Consider the following 21922-nt stretch of genomic DNA (forward strand, 5'->3'; position numbering starts at 1 on the left):
CAGTGCTATTAATAGTTATGTCATCAACAACATTTTTTCAGACTTTGTGCTTCACTCTGGAGAAAAGAGTACGGCATCTTGAATTTCTTCACTGGGTAATTTAAAACCGAGTTATAATGTGGACACCAACTGCACACATGTTACTTGAGTTCAGCATCAAAGTTGTAAACGAAAATAGTAAATATGCTCTCTCTCAAAGCTGTTACTATTTAACAAAACATATTCAAATCAACAAAATAGTATGAATATATATGACCATAAATGTTTTTATTAACTGTTTTGGGCTTTTTAAAAAACCTCATTTTAAATACTTAATTCTAATTCTACTCTACTCAAGTAGACTATAATAGCGAATACATATCTAGTGCTTACTATTTACATTCCAGCTGCTGTTCGAGTTACTAGTAAGTTCTGATTCTAATAAGAAAGCCATATACAGCAGTTTCAGCTTTTATGTAACACAGTAACCTCAGGGAGAAGAAAGTGAGGGCGTTCCGAAAACTTAACTACGTAGTCTATAGACCAGTGTTCTTTGTAAAACATTTATATCGACACCCAGTTTTAGGAACTAAAACCCTTGTATAAATTTGTATTACTATTCTAAAAAAAAAAAAATTGTATTACTCTTCTAGAAAGGAGAGTGCCGTTTTTCAGGGGACTGTATTCCACTTGGTCTGTCTCTGAGGCCTATTAACCAATAAAACCGTTCTATTCTGCTGCTCTGGGACATAAGCAACAACGAAAAGGAGTAATGACCTTAGACCATAAATAAGTTGTCAGGACAGCCAAGGGGACGAAGGAGAGACGATTAGCGCCAAGACTCGGATTCCTCCCAGCGACCGGCGGCAGAAGGGGCGGAGCACGTTTCCGGCGAGGCGCTGGAGGCGGGGCGCGGGGGCTCTGGGGGTGGGTCTCCCGGGAGCTGCGGAGACAACCTGCGCAGGGAACGCCGGGCATGTGCGCAGACTCAGTCGGCCGCCGGGAGGGAGCGACCTAGCGGGCGGTCGGGAAGAGCGCTGACCGGTCACCGGCTGTGACCACGATGAGACCCGGAGAGGAGAGGCCGGTGGAGGGGGGCGCCTGCGCCGCCGTCTTCGAGGTGGAGCTGCTGAAGCTGCGCGCGGCGGAGTGCATCGACGAGGCGGCCGAGCGCCTGGGGGCCCTGAGCCGCGCGATCTGGAGCGAGCCCGAGCTGGCCTACGAGGAGCACCATGCCCACGACGTGCTGACGCGCTTCTTCCAGAGCGAGCGCCCGGCCGCGTCGTGGGTGGTGCAGCCGCACTACCAGCTGGTCACGGCCTTCCGTGCCGAGTGGGGGCCGACGCGGGGCTGGGCGGCGCCGAGCCCGCTGCACCTGGGCTTCCTCTGCGAGTACGACGCGCTGCCAGGCATCGGGCACGCCTGCGGCCACAACCTGATCGCCGAGGTCGGGGCGGCGGCCGCGCTGGGCGTCAAGGGGGCCCTGGAGAGCCTCCCTGGGCCGCCTCTGCCAGTGAAGGTGAGGTGGGGCGCAGGCTTGGGATTCCCATCGCCAGCCCAGGCCGGGACCGACCCGAGAAGGGCGGGAGCCGGCGCTTCCCGTGCGCCTCCGTCCCTTCCCACCCCGGGGCAGGTGTAGGGGACAGCACTCGACGTCCTGGCTTTTTCTAGTAGGCAGAACCCCTGGATCAAAGTCAGTAGTGCATGAGTTGCCGACCTAGCGACATTTTGCAGATTTTTGCTTTTTCTCTCCTGCGTAGTTGTAAACAATTGAGTGAACTCTCTCCCTTAGGAAAGGACTTAGAACCAAGCCTGGTTTTCGTGATGGCTTGTTTTTGGTAACGGGCAATCGCAATTTGCTGACAAGGTTGTGCAATCTCTGGGAGGTAGTTATAGGGATACCTGTAGACCCTCTTCGTTAGCCTCCAAAAAATCTTTTGTTTGTGGCAGTCCTAGGAGCTGTTGTGATTAGAATCATTGGAATTTGGATAGGAAATGTTCAGTCGTTAGAACTACAAAACCTCTAGAAGTATACAAAAAATGGGAAGAGAGTGAACATTAACTACATGATCCTTAAGTCTTAAAGTTTATTTCGCGATTTTAAGATATAAAGTGTTTATGTTAGCCACAGGGCAAGTTTAACCTTGTGTTACTCTGTTTTTCCAGGTGGTATATTCTTTCTGTGGGCTAAGATTGAATCACCACTGCTCAGGTTAAGGGGAAGACTAATGTTATATTTTAATATTCTTTAGCCCATTTTTTCCAGTGTCAGTAACCTTTCTCTTTTATCCTTACAGTTCCATCTTTTGTGGCTTTTTCTCTTTAGCTGCCTTCTCTTTTCTGCCTCTGGGCCTTGTTTTTCATCTGGCTAGGTTTTTGTTTTGTTTGGGGGAGGAGGTGTCCTTTGCCATTGCATGAAGCACTGGAGAGATTTAGCTTTAACCAGGTTTATGAAAGGTTCAGAGAAGTCAACAAGATTTAACCTGAAAAGTCATCAGATTTCATGAGTCAAGGGTTAAGAGTAAAAAGCAGTTTAAGAGTTTGGGTGCTTTATAACTTCTGACTAAAGCAAGACTTTGGGAAATACACACACTTCTGATTTTGAATGGTAATACTCAGTTTTAGTAAGGTTATCTGTCTTATCTGAAAATGGAATTTATGTTGATTCTCTTTGCAAGCCAAGAACTTTTCCAACTTGTTTCATTGTGTTCTTATACGTGACCTTGAAAGTATATTAGTTGTTTATAATTTTTCTTTGCTTTTAAAAATTGTTTGAAGAAGTTAAGTTTAAATATCAAAGTAAAATGTTTATTCTGTAAAGTTCTCTTTTGTTTAATTAGGTGTTTGGTGACCAATAAATCTGCCTGGTTGAGCTGGTGGAATCGAATTAGTAAGTTTGTGTAATAGTTGGCCGTTTCTAACCGTGGTATTAAGATTTATTCAATGCTTTTCATAAAGGATGAATGCGTTAAGACCTTCTAAAGAGGTAGTTTGGTAAGGAAACAGAGTTCGGGCCTGAAGGTCAGGGTATCTAATCCCAGCTCTGCTTTAAGCCTTGCTCTGTGATCTGGGGCAAGACATTTCACTCCATGCCTCAAAACCACCCTTCCTAAAATGATGATACAGATCGCTCACCTACCTCACAGGGTTGTTGTGAGGATAACTAATAAGTAACTAGAAAGTTCCTTACCAGTAAAAGGCTTATGAATAATTATATACACATATACTAAAAGACAGTCAAAAATAAGCTTTAAGAAGTAAGTCCTAAATAATTTTGAGGAACTTAGTATATAGTACTTATCTCTTTTCATCTTTGACATTAGTTCTATAAAATTGTGTTATAAGATTGGGAAAAGTTTCCTATAGAGGCTTTAGTACATACTTTGAGCCAAATTGGTATAATAATGTCAATTGCAAGTTGTGGTGAATTTAGCATGGTAGACTTATGCCCACTGCCTTATTTGAGTCAGAGAACAAAACCTCTCTTCATAGTTTGATTTAGATTGTGAATACATATGCAAGGGAACCTGACTGATATTGCCTGCTATGATTTTTTTGTTGCTCTGACACAGGTATTTCTTTCTAGGTAATTGTTCTGGGAACCCCTGCAGAAGAAGATGGTGGTGGCAAAATTGATTTAATCGAAGCAGGGGCTTTTAAAAATCTTGATGTTGTTTTTATGGCCCATCCATCTCAAGAGAATGCTGCTTATCTACCTGATGTGGCTGAACATGAGTGAGTAATCAAGTTGAAATAAACTTCGTAGTGGAAAACAGGCTATTAGAATACTTTAGTGACTTAACTGGAGGCTAAAACTCCGTACTTCTGCATTTAAAAAGTAAATTGAAAAAAAACAGTAAATTGAAAAAAAACAGTAAATTGAAAGATAATGATGTGATATTTGATTTCCATTGAACAACATTTGGTAGGCCCCTTCTAATTGAGATTTAATATGGTGTTCATAATTGAACTGTTAAAATACTGCCTAAAAAGCGTAAGAATAGCAAACAATATGTTGACATGTATGTTCTATTTTGAATTGAGAGGAATCTGGTTTCTGGACAATGTCTGTCCTTTGATATGGAGTTGCATTTGCAGCTGAATAGATCTGCAAGAGACAGCTTTGTTAGTCTTGGGAAGAAAACACACTTCTCTAGTTTACTTATTTTGAGCTCTTTGCAAAAAGGATAAATTATGTTCCTGACGAAAAAATACAGAAACTGACTAGCTGTGGATTTGATTGGAATTTGCCAATATATCCTTTTCTGATTCGTCTGGTGCTGAAACTTTTTTTTTCTTTTTTATCTTTCTCTATGTTGAAAAGCTCACTTTTTTTGGTACCTAGGAGCATGCATCATTTAAGTGGTTTAAATTTTTTACATCAGAAATTTCAACCATAATATTTAATGGTCCAGTTAGGGGTCTGGTCCCAAGGAGCCATGGCTCAGCTGCTTGAGGAAAACCCCATGTTCTCCTCTACAGTAGCCTGGGAGTAATCGCAGAACCACCCCAGCAGTGCTTCTAGATTGTGTGTTCAGTTATCCTGCATTTCTCTGCATGCCTTGTTTTCAGAGGGTGACTATTTTAACTGTTCTGGTATTTTTGGTCTTATCACCAGGAATTGGTATTGTGACAGTAGGAAGAATCTTTCAACTTCCGTTTCAGGGATGCTGTACAGTAGTACACCTCTGGAAAACCTTAGAGGTTAGAAACCTCTGCCAATGCCTCTGGCTAGAAAGGACCAGTGGCTGCAGGCAGGCTTCCCAGTCCATTAGCCTTCTAGGTTTTAGGTTTAGGTAGGCTTCTTGGCCTTGATTCTGAAGTCAGTCCATTGGGCCTCAGGCCTTTTCTTAATATCTGGCTTCTTAGATTTTTCATTTGCCAACTTTTAAGATGGAAAAGAGAGCAAGAACAAAAATTTAATTTAAAAAATTACTAATCTATTCATGCTAAAAATCTGTAACAATAAATAAGATAAAGCACTATGTCCCTATTAATCACCTTTTTTCACATCCAGTCCCTTTTCTAGAGATATATATTCTCCCAGGACTTTGGGGGTATATTTATAGACATAAAATAGGTACATGTATAAATTAAATCTTAAAGGAGGATTTTCCCCCCTCTGAAATAGTCTGCTAAATATATTGTTGATCTGGCTCTTGCTTTTTAAAATTAAACAATGTGTCTTGAATATCATTCCATATCAGTTTTTTTTAAATGTTCTTTTTTTAAAAAATAAATTTATTTATTTATTTATTTTTGGCTGTGTTGGGTCTTCGTTTCTGTGCGAGGGCTTTCTCTAGTTGCAGCGAGCGGGGGCCCCTCTTCATCGCAGGCCTCTCACTATCGCGGCCTCTCTTGTTGTGGAGCACAGGGTCCAGATGCGCAGGCTCCGCAGTTGTGGCTCACGGGCCCAGTTGCTCCGCGGCATGTGGGATCTTCCCAGACCAGGGCTCGAACCTGTGTCCCCTGCATTGGCAGCCTGATTCTCAACCACTGCACCACCAGGGAAGCCCTTAAATGTGCTTTTTAAGCCTAAAATACTAATGCTGATATAAAACAGGCATTAACATTTCTTTTCCTGTAGTTTATTGTGCTTTAATTGTACATAGATTTGAACCCTAGAAGAAATGGTGCTAGAGCCATTTTCATAAAGGACATCTTTTTCCATTTTATACTATTTATCACCAGTTTTGTTAAAATTCCAGTTTCTGAGTGATGGTGATAGATATAGATTGAGGAAATAACAAGTATCTTAAAATTTAAAATATATATTTGGATTTTGTTTTTTAAATAGAATGTTTGGAATCAGTAAAGAAATGCCATGAGCCTCCTGAATCTAGCTCATTAAAAAAAAAAAAAAGTCGAGTGACTTTTTTTTTTTTTTTTTTTGCGGTACTTGGGCCTCTCACTGTTGTGGCCTCTCCCGTTGCGGAGCACAGGCTCCAGACGCGCAGGCTCAGCGGCCATGGCTCACGGGCCTAGCCGCTCCACGGCACGTGGGATCTTCCTGGACCGGGGCACGAACCTGTGTCCCCCTGCATCGGCAGGCGGACTCTCAACCACTGCGCCACCAGGGAAGCCCTAGAGTGACTTTTTAATAATTTAAATGTGGGTACTATTAATCAGGCTTAAAAAGTGTTATCCAAACAAGTCACCATTATTAATTTTTTTTCTTTTGGAGTTATCAGACAAGGCCATGAGTCATGTGTTCAAAGAGTTAAAAAAACAAATGGAGGCAAGTCATCTTTATAAATAACTATTTAATATACAATCCTTTCTCTAAACCTTATTGTTTTTTATTGTATCTGAGTAGACTGGTATGAGAACTATTGGGAAGTGGAAAAACAATTTATAAAATTTTAAGGGGGATGTCCCTGGTGGCGCAGTGGTTGAGAATCCTCCTGCCAGTGCAGGGGACATGGGTTCGAGCCCTGGTCTGGGAAGATCCCACATGCCACGGAGCAACTAAGCCCGTGTGCCACAACTACTGAGCCTGCACTCTAGAGCCCATGAGCCACAACTACTGAACCTGAGTGCCACAACTACTGAAGCCCGCACGCCTAGAGCCCATGCTCCGCAATAAGAGAAACCACCACAATGAGAAGCCCGCGCACCGCAACAAAAAGTAGCGCCCACTCACCGCAACTAGAGAAGCACACGTGCAGCAACGAAGACCCAACCCAGACAGAAATATAATTAATTAATTAATTTTTTAAAAACTTTTAAGGTATTAGTGATACAGGTATTCTGGAACATTAATAAAATATTGGTCAGGAACAACTGACTTAACGCTAGAATATTTTATAGTACTGTGAATATAATCTGATTTTTAGAGGTTGTCTTAACCCATTTCAAATGTCACCTTCTTTCCGTCTTTCCTTGACCTTTCCCCACCTTTAAGACAGAAAGAATTATTTGAGTTTTTGTAGACCTTTGATATAGAGCTATCACAGTACAGTGTAGAAGGAGACAGGAGCCATCTCTTTTGTAATTCCAGCACTTAATACAGTATTGCATTGTTCGTTTAAATTGAATTGTGTACAGATTTAATTTGTACAGGAGCTCGATTGAGCAAAGTTCTTTTTCTCTGTTTTTTTGGAATGCCTTCTTTGTGTTAGTCACTGTATTACATAATAATAAACTAAAACTAAGGTATGTAAATTGCTATATTATTGCTACAAATTAATTCAGCAGTGTGAATTAATTTTGAATAATAGTTGGGTAGTTCTAATTACTTGGATTTTCTTACTTTGGTCATATTGAAAAAAGTAATTCCGAATGATGTTTTATTTCCTAGTGTGACTGTGAAGTACTATGGAAAAGCATCTCATGCTGCTGCTTATCCCTGGGAAGGACTAAATGCATTAGATGCTGCTGTCCTTGCCTACAGCAATCTGTCTGTGTTAAGACAACAAATGAAACCTACCTGGAGAGTTCATGGTACGAATGTCAAATACTTTGGGTAATAGATGGCGCTTAATATATTTCAGTGCAATATTATTCCTTAATATTTGATTAAAAAAACATTTGGGAACATTTTATGTACTTTATGAATATTCCAAAAATTTTTAACATTTTCAGAAATTCCTGGGACAGGATACTAGATGTTCATTTATGTGTGGGTAAGAAGATAGTTAAGATTATTTGTACATAAATAGAATGGTCATTTTGAATATTAGAAATAATGTTTTTATGTAAGGATCTATGTTCTTTCTGTGGATATTTGAAAGTTAGAACTTGATTTTTCAGTTATCCTCACTGTCTCTTAATATTCTGTGGGTATTTGAAAGTTAGAACTTGATTTTTTCAGTTATCTTCACTGTCTCTTAATAACAAAATTTCATCATTTTCTCATTTAAAAAAAAGTGGTGGTTACTGGTTTTATGTACCCAAGTGCTATTAATCCTAAGTAACATCTTTTTTAAATTATGTGTATCACCTTAATATATATACAGTAATAAAGTATTGTCTTGAAGGTACAGATTTATTTTTTAGTTTATTTCCTTATGATTTAAGAAATTATTATACTTTAAGGTCTGTTCTTTGCCTGATTTTGCTATAGTCTGAAATTAGTTTGTAACTGCACTTTTACGAATTTTCTACGTTAGTTTCTTTAAAAAGAATAAACAGGAATATGTAAAAAATACATTTTTTAAAACAGGTCATATAAAATAGGTTTTGCATACTTATTTTCATTATTATTTTGAATGGATACATCTTCCTTCTCAGTCTAGTTCCAAATAAATGCACTTGTTTTGACAGTGGTAGTATATTTTGTCATCTTTGACTTGCATTGGTTTCTTGTTGGCATGAAAATTATTCTCCCAGAGCCAAATGCTATTTAAAATGGGATTCCTGAGGTATGAGGGTAATTACAGAGGCTCATACCATTGGTTTTTTTCCTTATGTCAAAAGTTTATCAAAATGTACAACTGTAACAAAACACACTGAAATAAAAGTCTCTCCCAGAAGGCTTAACATAGTTGTAAAAATTTGTAGCAGTTTCTTTATAGTCAGGAATCATAATTTCTTAACATCGTATAAATTCCTCAGACTAAAGTATATATAGACAGTTATTTTTTTTCCTATTAGCAAGAAAGTGTCACACTGTGTATAGAAACTTGTTGTATAACATCAAAATCTTTGGTTGGCATATATGTGACGCTAATAAATTTAAATTATTTTTCTTTATGTATATATTGGCTGAAAAACTTTATGGGTGTATTTAAGCTTAAAGAAATGATCTCCAAGCTCCAAGCTCAATTCCAGTAATTTGGTTCTTTTTATAGGTATAATAAAAAATGGTGGTGTAAAACCCAATATCATTCCCTCTTATTCTGAACTAATCTATTACTTCCGTGCACCCTCAATGAAAGAACTTCCAGTTTTGACCAAAAAGGCAGAAGATTGCTTCAGAGCTGCAGCTTTGGCTACTGGGTGCACAGTAAGAACTTTTAAGAGTTAATCTAAGTTATAATCAGAAGTATATATGTGGGCTGGGGTTGTTTATATTAAGTTACATTTAGAACCTAATTTGTCTCCCTTTTATTTGGCAATCAGTGCCTTGAATATGCAAAACCAGTTGACTGAATAGTTGATGTGAAAATCTTTCATTCTTATTTATTTTACTCAGTGTCTGCATAGGGAAGACTGCAGTCGTCTTATTACACAGGACTTAGAATAACTGATATTGCTGAGCTAGACTCCCTGCCTTTTTGCAAGTTATATTTTTCCTTACTGGCAGTTATGCTTTTGGAAATGCTGTATATAGTTCCTGTAAAGGGAACTTTATGGCAAAATCAGCCAAACCTATTTTTGGTGAAGTCACAGGTGTGTGTAATAGTGATATAAATACTTATGGCTTGCTGGAATGAAAGTTAAAATAGACACAGTAGTCAAGAGGTTTTGTTTATTTGACTCATAAAGTCGGCAACGTTTATGTACTAATCATATAGGGCCTACAGTGGGATGAGAAGCTCCAGCACTGCATAAATCTTGCCCTGGGGCAAGCCTGTAGTCTGGTTGGAGAGAGATAAGATCTGGATTTGTGCCTCTCAGCCTCACTGATTCTGTAACTTTTGGAAATGTTATTTAATATCTCTGGGCCTCCATTTTTTCTTGAAAAATGGAGATAATGATATAATCTATCTTAGGGTTCTTATGAGAATTAAATGGCATAATGTTTGTGAAGAGTTAGGGCCAACACCTCATACCTTATTTTTTTCTGCCCTCAGTAGACTGGAGATATATGATTTATTCAGATAGTAAGAGTGATTCTAAGACAGTATATGTTAAGTGTCCAAAGAGTAAAAATTTAAGCATTCATCCCTTATTCCTTTATAATTATAGATATTTAAAATATTTATAACATAAAACATGAACTATTATCACTAGCTAATACCCCAAGGTATAATATTGCCTTATAATAATGTTCATTGTTATTAGATTTGAGTCTATATAGAACTGAGATAAAATTGACATACAGCACTGTATAGGTTTAAGGTATACAACATAATGCTCTGACTTACATACATCATGAAATAGATTATCACAATAAGTTTAGTGAACATCCATCATGTCACATAGGTACAACATTAAAGAAATGGAAAAGAAATTTTTTTCCTTTATGATGAGAACTCTTAGAACTTACCCTAACTTTCATGGATAATGTACAGCAGTGTTAATTATCTTTATCATGTTGTACTTACATCCCTAGTACTTACTTACCTTATAACTGGCAGCTTGTACCTTTTGCCTAATTCCCCCTCCCGCCAGCACCTGACTCTGGAAGCCGTAAATCTGATCTATTTTTCTGTGAGTTTGCTTGTTTTTGAAGTATAATTGACCTACAACACTATGTTAGCTCCTGGTATACAACATAATGATTTCATAGTTCTATTCATTTCAAAATGACCACCATGATAAGTCTAGTTGTCATCTGTCACCATACAAAGATATTACAGAATTATTGACTGTATTCTCCACACTGTACATTTCATACCTGTGACTCATTTATTTTGTACTGAATGTTTGTAATCTCCCTCACCTACTACTCTTTTTTCCCAAACCCCCTTCCCTCTGGCAACAACCTGTTTGTTCTCCTTATGACCCTGTTTCTGTTTAGTTATAGTTGTCCATTTGTTTTGTTTTTTAGATTCCACATGTAAGTGAAATCATACAGTATTTGTCTTTCTTTGTCTGACTTATTTCACTTAACATAATACCCTGTAGGTCCATCCATGTTGTTGCAAATGGCAATGTTTCATTCTTTTTATACAGCTGATTAATATTCCATTGTATGTATGTATACCTTTAGCTATTGTTTTTACGTTCCATCTGTTGATGGACACGTAGACTGCTTCCATATTTTGGCTATTGTAGATAACGCTGTAGTGAACATAGGGGTGCATATATCTTTTCGAATTAGCGTTTTTATTTTCTTCACACACCCAGAAGTGGAATAGCTAGAGAGTATGGTAGTTCTATTTTTAATTTTTTGAGGAATCTTCATAGTGTTTTCCATAGTGGTTGTACCAATGTAGATTCCCACCAGTAGTGCACAAGGGTTCCCTTCTCTCCACATCCTCACCAACACATATTTGTTGTCTTTTTTGATAATAGCCATTCTGACAGATGTGAGGTGCTATTTCATTGTGGTTTTTGACTTGCATTTCCCTAATGATTAGTGATGTCGAGCATCTTTTCATGTGCCTGTTCCTGTCTGTATGTCTTCTGTAGAAAAATGTCTATTCAGGTTCTCTGCCCATTTTTAAATGAAGCTGTTTGGTTTTCTGCTATTGAGTTGTATGAGTTCTTTGTATAGATTGGATATTAACCCCTTGTTGGATCTTTTGTTTGCAAACATCTTCTCCCGTTCAGTTGTGGCCTTCTTATTTTATTGATGGTAACCTTCACTGATCAAAAGCCTTTTAGTTTGATGTAGTCCCATTCATTTATTTTTACTTTTTTTTCCCTTGCCTGAAGAGACATATTCAAAAAAAAAATTGCTAAGTCTGATGTCAAAGAGCAAACTGCCTATGTTTTCTTCTAGGAGTTTTATGGTTTTGGGTCTTACATTTAAATCTTTAATCCATTTTGAGTTTATTTTTGTATATGGTGTGAGAAAGTAGTCCAGTTTAACTCTTTTGCATGTGGCTGTTCAGTTTTCCAAACGCCACTTATGGAAAGACTGTCTTTTCTTCATTGTATATTCTTGCTTCCTTTTTTGTAGATTAATTGAGCAGAGGTGCATGGGTTTATTTCTGGGCTGTCTGTTCTGTTCCATTGCTCTACGTATCTGTTTTTGTGCCAGTACCATACTGTTTTGATTACCATAGCTTTGTAGTATAGTTTGAAATCAGGGAGCATGATACCTCCTTTTGTTTTTCTTTCTTAAGATTGTTTTGGCTATTCAGAGTCTTTTGTGTTTCTTTACAAGTTTTAGAATTATTTGTTCTAGTTCTGTGAAAAATGCCGTTGGTATTTTTATAGGGATTGCAGTGAATCTGTAGATTTCCTTGGGTAGTATGGTCATTTTAACAATACTAATTCTTCCAAACCTTGAACATGGTATATCTTTTCATCTGTTTGTCTCATCTTCATTTGGTTTCATCAGTGTCTTATAGTTTTCCAAGTACAGGTCTTTTACTTCATTAGTTAGATTTATTCCTAGGTATCTTATTCTTTTTGATGAGATCATGAATGGGATTGTTTTCTTAATTTCTCTTTCTGATAGTTTATTGCTAGTGTATAGAAATGCAACAGATTTCTCTATATTAATTTTGTATCCTGCAACTTTACGATATTCGCTGATGAGTTCTAGTAGTTTTTTGGTGGTATCTTTAGGGTTTTCTATGTATAGCATCATGTCATCTGCAAACAGTTGACAGTTTTACTTCTTCCTTTCCAATTTGGATGCCTTTTATTTCTATTTTTTATCTGATTGCTGTGGCTAGGACTTCCAATACTAAGTTGAATAGAAGTGGGCAGAGTGGGCATCCCTGTCTTGTTCCTGATCTTAGAGGAAATGCTTTCAGCTTTTTACTGTTGATTAAGATGTTGGCTGTGGGCTTGTCGTATATGACTTTTTTTAATTATTAATTTTTATTGGAGTATAGTTGCTTTACAATGTTATGTTAGTTTCTGCTGTACAGCAAAGTGAATCAGTTATACGTATACATATATCTCCTCTTTTTTAGAGTTCCTTCCCATTTAGGTCACGACAGAGCATTGAGTAGAGTTCCTTGTGCTATACAGTAGGTTCTCATTAGTTACCTATTTTATATATAGTAGTGTATGTAAGTCAATCCCAATCTCCCAGTTCATCCCACCCCCCACTTCCCCCCTTGGTATCCATACGTTTGTTCTCTACTTGTGTGTCTCTATTTCTGCTTGGCAAATAAGTTCATCTGTATCATTTTTCTAGATTCCACATATAAACAATATTACACGATATTTGTTTTTCTCTTTCTGACTTCACTCTGTATGACAGTCTCTAGGTCCATCTATGTCTCTGCAAATGGCACAGTTTCATTTCTTTTTATGGCTGAGTAATATTCCATTTTATATATGTGCCACATCTTCTTTATCCGTTCCTCTGTTGATGGACATTTAGGTGGCTTTCACATCCTGGCTGCTGTAAATTGTGCTTCAGTGAACATTGGGGTGCAGGTGTATTTTTGAGTTACAGTTTTCTCTAGGTATATGCCCAGGAGTGGGGTTACTGGGTCATATGGTAGTTCTGTTTTTAGCATTTTGAGGGACCTCCATACTGTTCTCCACAGTGGCTGTACCAGTTTACATTCCCACCAACAGTGTAGGAGGGTTCCCTTCTCTCCACACTCTCTCCAGCATTTATTGTTTGTAGATATTTTGATGATGGCCATTCTGACTGGTGTGAGGTGATACCTCATTGTAGTTTTGATATGCATTTCTCTAATAATTAGTGATGTTGAGCATGTTTTCATATATTTGTTGGCCATCTATATGTCTTCTTTGGAGAAATGTCTATTTAGGTCTTCCACCCATGTTTTGATTTTTTTTTTTGATATTGAGCTGCATGAACTGTTTGTATATTTTGGAGATTAATCTCTTGTCGGTTGTTTCATTTGCAAATATTTTCTCCCAGTCTGAGTGTTGTCTTTTCGTTTTGTTTATGGTTTCCTTTGCTTTGCAAAAGCTTTTAAGTTTAATTAGGTCCCATTTGTTTATTTTTGGTTTTATTTTCGTTACTGTAGGAGTTAGGTCAAAAAAGACTTTGCTGCAATTTATGTCAAAGAGTGTTCTGCCTATGTTTTCCTCTAAGAGTGTCTGGCCTTACATTTAGGTCTTTAATCCATTTTGAGTTTGTTTATTCTTTTATGTGTAGCTGTTCAGTTTCCCAGCACCATTTATTGAAAGACTGTCTTTTCTCCATTGTATATTTTTGCTTCCTCTCTCATAGATTAGGTGACCATAATTAGGTGTGTGGGTTTATCTCTGGGCTCTCTATCCTGTTCATTGATCTATATTTCTGTTTGACTTTTGTTATTGAGGTATGTTCCCTCTACACCTCCTTTGTGGAGAGGTTTTTGTTTGTTTGTTTTAATTTATTTATTTATTTTATTCTTGGCTGTGTTGATTCTTCATTACTGCGTGCAGGCTTTCTCCAGTTGCGGTGAGCGGGAGCCACTCTTTGCCATGGTGTGTGGGCTTCTCATTGCAGTGGCTTCTGTCATTGCGGAGCACGGGCTCTAGGCACGCGGGCTCAGTATTTGTGGCACATGGGCTCAGTAGTTGTGGCTCGCAGGCTCTAGAGCATAGGCTCAGTAGTTGTGGTGCACGGGCTTAGTTGCTCCGTGGCAGGTGGGATCTTCCCGGACCAGGGCTTGAACCCATGTCCCCTGCATTGGCAGGTGGATTCCTAACCACTGCGCCACCAGGAAAGTCCCTGAGAGTTTTTATCATAAAGGGATGTTGAATTTTGTCAAAAGCTTTTTCTGCATCTACTGAAATGATCATATGATTTTTATTCTTCAATTTATTAATGTGGTGTATCACATTGATTAATTTGTGGATATTGAACCATTCTTGTTGCATCCCTGGGATAAATTGCACTTGATTGTAGTATATAATCCTTTTAATGTACTGTTGAATTCAGTTTGCTGATATTTTGCTGAGGATTTTTGCATCTATGTTATCAGTGATACTGTCCCATAATTTCATTTTTTGTGACATCTTTGTCTTGTTTTGGTGTCAAAGCGATACTGGCTTTATAGAATGAGTTTGGAAGTGTTCCTTCCCTGCAACTTTTTGGAATAGTTTGAGGATAGGTATTGACTCTTTTCTAAATTGTTTGGTAGAATTCACTTGTGAAGTCACATGATCCTGGACTTCTGTTTATTAGAAGTTCTTTTCATTAGTGATTCATTTCATGAATTTCATTACTGGTAATTGGACTGTTCGTATTTTCTGTTTCTTCCTGTTTCAGTCTTGGGAGATGGTACATTTCTAGGAATCTGATTATTTCTTCTAGGTTGTCCACTTTACTGGCATATAATTGTTCATAGTAATCTCTTGGGATCCTTTTGTTTTTCTGTGGTGTCATTTGTAACTTTTCCTTTTTCATTTCTGATTTTAGTGATTTGGGCCCTCTCTTTTTTCCTTGATGAGTCTGGCTAAAGATTTGTCAATTTTATCTTTTCAAAGAACCAGCTCTTAGTTTCTATATTTTCTGTTGTTTTTTAGGCTCTATTTCGTTTATTTCTTCTCTGATCTTTATGATTTCTTTCCTTCTACTAACTTCAGGTTTTGTTTGTTCTTTTCTAGTTCCTTTAGGTGTAAGGTTAGATTGTTTATTTGAGATTTTTCTTGTTTCCTGAGGTAAGCTTGTATTGCTATAAACTTCTCTCTCCGAACAGATTTTGCTGCATCTCATGGATTTTGCATTGTTGTGTTTCCATTTTCATTTGTCTCCAGGTATTTTTATTTCCTCTTTGACTTATTTAGTGACCCATTGGTTGTTTAGGAGCATTGTTTAGCTTCCACACATTTGTGATTTTTGCAGTTTTTTTCTTGTAGTTGATTTCTAGTCTCATATGTGTGGTCAGAAAAGATGCTTCATATGATTTCAGTCTTCTTAAATTTACTGAGACTTGTTATGTGGTATAGCATGTTACCTGTCCTGGAGAATGTTGTATGTATCCTTGAAAAGAATGTGTATTCTGCTGCTTTTGGATGGAATGTTCTATATATATCTGTTAAGTCCATCTGGCCTGAATGTGTCATCTAAGGCTACTGTTTCCTTATTGGTTTTCTGTTTGGATGATCTATTCCTTGATGTAAGTAGGGTGTTAGTGTGTTACAGTCAGTTTCTCCCTATATGTTAGCTAATATTTGCTTTATGTATTTTGGTGTTCCACATGTTGGGTGCATGTATATTTATAAATATTATATCTTCTTGTTGGATTGACCTCTTGATCATTGTGTAATGTCCTTCTTTGTCTCTTGTTACAGTCTTGTTTTAAAGTCTGTTTAGTCTGAGTATTGCTCAGTATTGCTATCCTGTATTGCCAGTATTGCTATCCTGGCTTTCTTTTCATTTCCATTTGCATGGAAATGCCTTTTTCCATCCCTTCACTTTCAGTCTGTCTGTGTCTTTAGATCTGAAATGAGTCTCTTGTAGGCAGCATATATATGGGTCTTGTTTTTGTATCCATTCAACCACTCTGTGTCCTTTTTTTTTTTTTTCAGCCACGCCATGTGGCTTGCAGGATCTTAGTTCCCTGACCAGGGATTGACCCTGGGTCCCAGCAGTGAAAGCAATGAGTCCTAACCACTGGACCACCAGGGAATTCCCCATATTTGGATTCTTCTCTCTTTTTTTGTATATGTATCTATTATAGACTTTTGGTTTGTGGTTTCCATGAGGTTTATAAATAGCAATCTATATACATTTGTGGTTATTTTAAGTTACTGATCTCTTAAGTTTGAATGCATTTTAACAACCCTGTGTTTTTATTCCTTCACCTCACCTTTACTGTTTTTGATATCATATTTTACACACCCTTTTCTTCTGTGTATCCCTAAACTCCTTATTATAGTATTATCAGATATAGATGCTGATATAGATGCTGTGTGGCGGATATAGATGCTGTGTGGCGAGAAGTCCTTTTAACGTTTCTCGTAAAACTGATTTTGTGATGCTGAACTCTTAACTTTTGCTTGTCTGTAAAACTTTTGATCTCTCCTTCAAATGAATGAAAGTGTTGTCAGGTAGAGTATTCTTGGTTGTAGGTTTTTCCCTTCCATCACTTTAAGGATTGATATATTGTGCTATTCCCTTCTGGCCTGCAGAGCTTCTGCTGAAAAGTCAGCTGATAACCTTATGGGAACTCCTTTGTGCGGAACTTGTTGCTTTCTTCTTTCTGCTTTTTATATTCTCTCTTCATCTTTTAAATTTTTTTAAAATTTATTTATTTTATTTATTTATTTTTGGCTGTGTTGGGTCTTCGTTGCTGTGCACGGGCTTTCTCTAGTTGTAGCGAGCGGGGGCTACTCTTCATTGAGGTGTGCAGGCTTCTCATTGCGGTGGCTTCTCTTGTTGCGGAGCACTGGCTCTAGGCATGTGGTCTTCAGTAGTTGTGGTGCAAAGGCTCAGTAGTTGTGGCTTGCAGGCTCTAGAGCGCAGGCTCAGTAGTTGTGGCGCACGGGCTTAGTTGCTCTGCGGCATGTGGGATCTTCCCAGACCAGGGTTCGAACCCATGTCCTCTGCCTTGGCAGGTGGATTCTTAACCACTGCCACCAGGGAAGCCCCTCTCTCTTTATCTTTAATTTTTGCCGTTTAAGGACAGCATGATCCTCTTTGGGTTGATCCTATTTGGGATTCTCTGTGTTTCCTGGACTAGATGTCTGTTTCCTTTCCCAGGTTAGGGAAGTTTTCAGTTATTATGTCTTCAAATATGTTCTCTGCTCCTTTTTCTCTCTCTTCTCCTTCTGGGACCCTGATAATATGAATGTTAGTACTCTTGATGTTGTCCCAGAGGACTCTTAAACTGTCTTCATTTTTAAAAATTGATTTTTCTTTTTTCTCTTCAGCTTGAGTGATTTTCACTACTCTGTCTTCCAGTTTGCTGGTCCATTCGTCTATATCGTCTAATCTACTATTGATTCCTTCTAGTGTATTTCATATTTCAGTTATTGTATTCTTTAGCTCTGATTCTTTTTTATGTTTTCTAACTCTTTGTTAAAAACTTCTGACTCCTCACTCTGTTCATCCATTCTTCTGAGTTTTTTGAGCATCTTTATGACTGTTACCTTAAACATCTTATCAGATCGATTGCTTATCTCCTCTTCTCCTATATTTTAAATAGTCTTTTAATAATTTTTTATGTTTTGGCTGACTTGTAGTATCTACTTAGGTTGTCATTGTTTCTAACTTAGATGTTGCTAAAAGTAGAATATTATCTCTGCCATTTTATAATTGGTTTCTGCTAATGCTATTGGGATTATCTTTAGTTTGTGGGAGTATTGCCCATTTTTGATTTAGTCAAATCTAAATCTGTAAATCCTCTTAACTGGGCACATATAAACTGCTTCTGTATTTTCATGAACCGAAATTAATAAATGAGGACCATAGTCAACCCTTCTGCATTGTGAATCTTCTGTCTTGCTCAGGATATGTTATACCTTTCAGACCTGGCAGTGGTGTCATGTCAGTTTGTATATTGAAAATTGGTAAATCTTGATTTCTTTCTTTTAGAGGCTATAGCCTATGGCAGTATTTCTTAAGTATGTGATTTTGGGACCACATGCATCAAAATTACTTGGGGGTGCTGGCTAAAATGGAGACTCCTGGCCTCTCCCACACCCTGTTTAGGGACTGAAGTTGATACTCACTGACTAGGTGACCTCATGTGCTTTGGTGCATATATAATGTAAAGGAGAGAGGGTCCTAGGAACTCCCATTATAGAAAAGCATACTTTTTTAAGGTAAAAGATTTGAGTTTATATCCTGAAGGGGAGGTGCCTCCTCTTAAGCCTCTTTCTGTTAGAGAACTATTGCTGGTTTGAAAATTAGATAGTGAATTTGAGTTTCTTAATTCAAAATTTGTTTTATAATTTTTTTATTAGGTAGAAATTGAAGGTGGAGCACATGATTATTACAATGTTCTTCCCAATAAGAGCCTGTGGAAAGCTTATATTGAAAATGGAAAAAAGCTGGGAATAGACTTCATTTCAGAAGATGCAATGTTGAATGGCCCTTCAGGTGATTAAGTTCTTTCAAACATATCATATGCTATTTGAGGAAGGGAAGTACCACCCATGGTTAAATGGTTTTGTTTAACAGCTTTCGAGGTTGGGGGAGGTATTGCTCCTGATTTTTAATGAGTTTTTTCACAAACTTAATGGGTAGGGGAAAGACACTGATGCACCCCTCAGTGAATGTAGAACGTCAGGTGAACAGATTTGTTTTTAGAAATAGCCAACACTCTTTGCTTTATATTCTAAATATTTCTAGTGTTTAAATTTGCTTAGTTCTAATTTTTAAGTAAGCTACTTAAAGGGGAAATAGAATTTTAATTCATCTCCAGTCATCAGTACACAGGTTACTAAGGACTTAGTTATATGGGGGCATTTTCAGTTTCTGAGGAGTAACAAACAGTTATTAGAATTTAAATAATCATAAGCATATCAGGTTATTTTAGGTTTTTTTCCTTTTAAGAGCATTATTACGTTTGCATGTTAGAAAAGCCTCTCTTAAAATATAATAATAAACGTTGATGAAATAGACTCAGAGGGGCTTGGAGATAAAAACAGGGTGTTGATGTCATTCAGTGAGATAAAGAGTTCAAGAGAAAGAGCAGGCTGGAGTATGGTGGGTTGGTATTAATTATTAGTTTGTTAAATTTGAGGTGTTCACAGGACTTCTAAGGAAAGCTGTCCAGTAGCCTGTTCCAAAAGTTGTTTGGGTGGAGACTTGAGGGGTTGTTAATACACGAGAGGTGATTGAAAACATAGGTTTCAATGTGGATGAGGTTGCCCAAGTACACAGGAGGAGGAGTAGCCCAGAGATGAAACCCTAGGGATCACCAGTACTCAGGTGACAGGTGAAGGAAAGTGACTAGAGAGGGAGACAGAGGAAGCCAGACAGTCAGGAGAGTGGAGTCATGGAAACCAAAAGAGTAGAGAGTTTCTAGAAAGGAAGGAGCAGTAAATCACGTCAGGTGCTATAGAGATTAAGATAAGTGTGCTTTAGCGTCCATTGGACTAGCAATTAGAAATTCATGGTTTGTCTTACCTTTCCAAGGATCTACTGATTTTGGAAATGTTACTTTTGTGGTTCCTGGGATTCATCCATATTTTTACATTGGCTCTAATGCCTTGAATCATACAGAACAATATACTGAAGCTGCAGGTAAGTGTTATTACAAGTGAATGTTTTGGCATATACTCTTTTCGTAGTAGTAGTTGCCTCTCTAACTGTTTAGGTTAGCCTGTTATTACTTCTTTACCTAACAACACCTCAGGAAATACTATATTGTGGTGGGCAGTTGGAGAGGCAATTTAGATATTGAAAGCTAACCAGAAAACTAATAAAGTAATTGTAATACGTATGAGGTTATCTTTATTCATTTTATCTACCTTTTAGGATCACAAGAAGCTCAGTTCTACACTTTGAGAACGGCCAAAGCTCTGGCAATGACTGCATTGGATGTTATTTTTAAACCAGAGCTGCTAGAAAGAATCAGAGAGGATTTTAAATTGAAACTTCAAGAAGAAGAGTTTTTAAATACAGTAGAATAAAAGGAAGATTTAGGAGCCACTCACGGATCATGAAGAAGTGATGATTTTCTTCTTTAATCTTTTTTAATGAGGGAGGAGGGCATGGCTTGTTTTTCAGTCTTAAGGGAGTCATATTCCCCTTACCTGAAAAGTGAGGACACGATGTGGAGAAAACACATTACCTCATATCTAGAGTGAAAATTTCACAAATCTGTATATGATGGAATTGTGACATTTCAGGGCTGGTATGCAATGGCATTTCATAAAGAACCTGGATGACACATGGTTTATCAGTGATAACATTTTATCAATCCATATGTTGTGTGAGTGTATTTTGAAAGATCCAAGAGATTTCAAGCCTTATATCCAGAACTGCCACATGAAAGATTTTTTTTTGATATAGGGTGGTAACATTGTTCTATAAAGTTGCTTTAAAATTCAAGTTCTAAATTTAGGGAAGGTTCATTTGGAATATCTGACTATATCTGTTTTGGTTTAGAGAATTTCTTCATTGACAATAAAAGTATGCTTTTTATCAGAAATGCTGTGGGGAAACAACTAGAAACTCAGGTACAAAGAATAAGCTTTTGTTTTACCAGTTGAAGGAAAATGAAAATGTTCTTTTTTATATATACTTTACTCTGAGAGGTGGCATTAAAGTGCTATTCCTCATTCCATATTTCAGTAATAGAAAAAATGGTAAATGGATAGGATTAGACTCTTCCTGTAAGGTGTTTGCTTGGTAGCCCCATGTGTTCCAGAGGAATTTAATTAGAGGAGTGATGTCTGCTTATCTTGAATGTTAATGCCATATAACTGATCCCCTCCACCTAGCAGGCCTATTCAGGTTTCTTCTCAGAAGCTAGCCTGTCCAGCTTGAGTAAACTCAGCAGTTTATTAAATTTAGGGGACAGAATTCTAAGCCTCCTTAAGCCCCATGCTAGTTCAATATAAACTAAGAAGTATTGTAAGTTTTTCCTGATGTGACTTTCTTGAACACGATAAGAGAATGTGAAACAAGTATCCGGTAAAACGAATATTTTACGCTGTGAATATAGTAAAGGTCCAGTAGACTTTATTTTAAAGGGAGTCCTCAAGTTTGAGTGTAAGCATTCCAGAAATGGAAGGGGAAGGAGGGAAAAGTGAGCATTTGGCCTCTGCTGTAAGCAAGTCACTTGGGTGCTCTGTGCCTTCAGCTCCTCATTTGGAAAGTTAGATTAGATCCCTCATCCTTACAGTCCTTTAAACCTCTAATTCCTATTCTACCTGAAATTATTTAAAGTTGAAACAAGGAGAAGGGAATTTGGGTGGAGAGTTAGTAGTTGAGAATTGCTTTTCTTCTGTATCAGAGGTCTGCAGACTGCGGCCTGATTTGGCAAGCAGCCTGATTCTGTATGGCTAGCATGCTGGAAATGGCCTGTACATTTTTAAAGGGTTGTAGAAAAAAATAAAGCGTCAGAGACCAGATCGTGTGACCTGCGAAACCTAAAATATTTACAATCTGGCCCTTTGTAAGATAAAGTTTGCCAGCCCATCCTATGTAACAGTAAAATAAAAACTGTTTCTCTTTGACTACATCTTATAATCAGATCTCCTAGAAGAAAACTTGAAGCCTCTGAATTGAAAACATTAAGAAAGGGATTTAGACAGCAGTGCTCTGTGTTGACCATTATAATGC

The 21922-nt window shown here is 37.7% G+C and overlaps 1 protein-coding gene across 2 annotated transcripts; it reads left to right on the plus strand.

The window, feature by feature from the left end:
* Positions 1-1042: 1042 nt before the first annotated feature.
* On the plus strand, positions 1043-20525 carry PM20D2 (peptidase M20 domain containing 2). Of its 2 annotated transcripts, XM_019929428.3 has the most exons (7): positions 1043-1498; positions 3566-3714; positions 7280-7422; positions 8772-8926; positions 18592-18727; positions 19769-19876; positions 20111-20525. In XM_019929428.3, exons 1-7 carry the CDS (start codon positions 1043-1045, stop codon positions 20263-20265), a joined length of 1302 nt encoding a protein of 433 aa, XP_019784987.1. In that variant the 3' UTR covers positions 20266-20525. The 2 variants fall into 2 exon arrangements, with proteins under 2 accessions (XP_019784987.1, XP_073645526.1); XM_073789425.1 differs by lacking the exon at positions 19769-19876.
* The last annotated feature ends 1397 nt before the right edge of the window (positions 20526-21922 follow it).

The sequence above is a fragment of the Tursiops truncatus genome, chromosome 12 (assembly GCF_011762595.2).
Source record: "Tursiops truncatus isolate mTurTru1 chromosome 12, mTurTru1.mat.Y, whole genome shotgun sequence".
NCBI lineage: Eukaryota > Metazoa > Chordata > Mammalia > Artiodactyla > Delphinidae > Tursiops > Tursiops truncatus.

Bases quoted from the DNA above. Each gene is read 5' to 3' on its own strand.
- PM20D2 (XM_019929428.3), top strand. From the start codon at position 1,043: ATGAGACCCGGAGAGGAGAGGCCGGTGGAGGGGGGCGCCTGCGCCGCC. The intron at 1,499-3,565 runs GTGAGGTGGGGC...ATTTCTTTCTAG, and splicing joins GGCCGCCTCTGCCAGTGAAG to GTAATTGTTCTGGGAACCCC. The intron at 18,728-19,768 runs GTGATTAAGTTC...TACCTTTCCAAG, and splicing joins AATGTTGAATGGCCCTTCAG to GATCTACTGATTTTGGAAAT.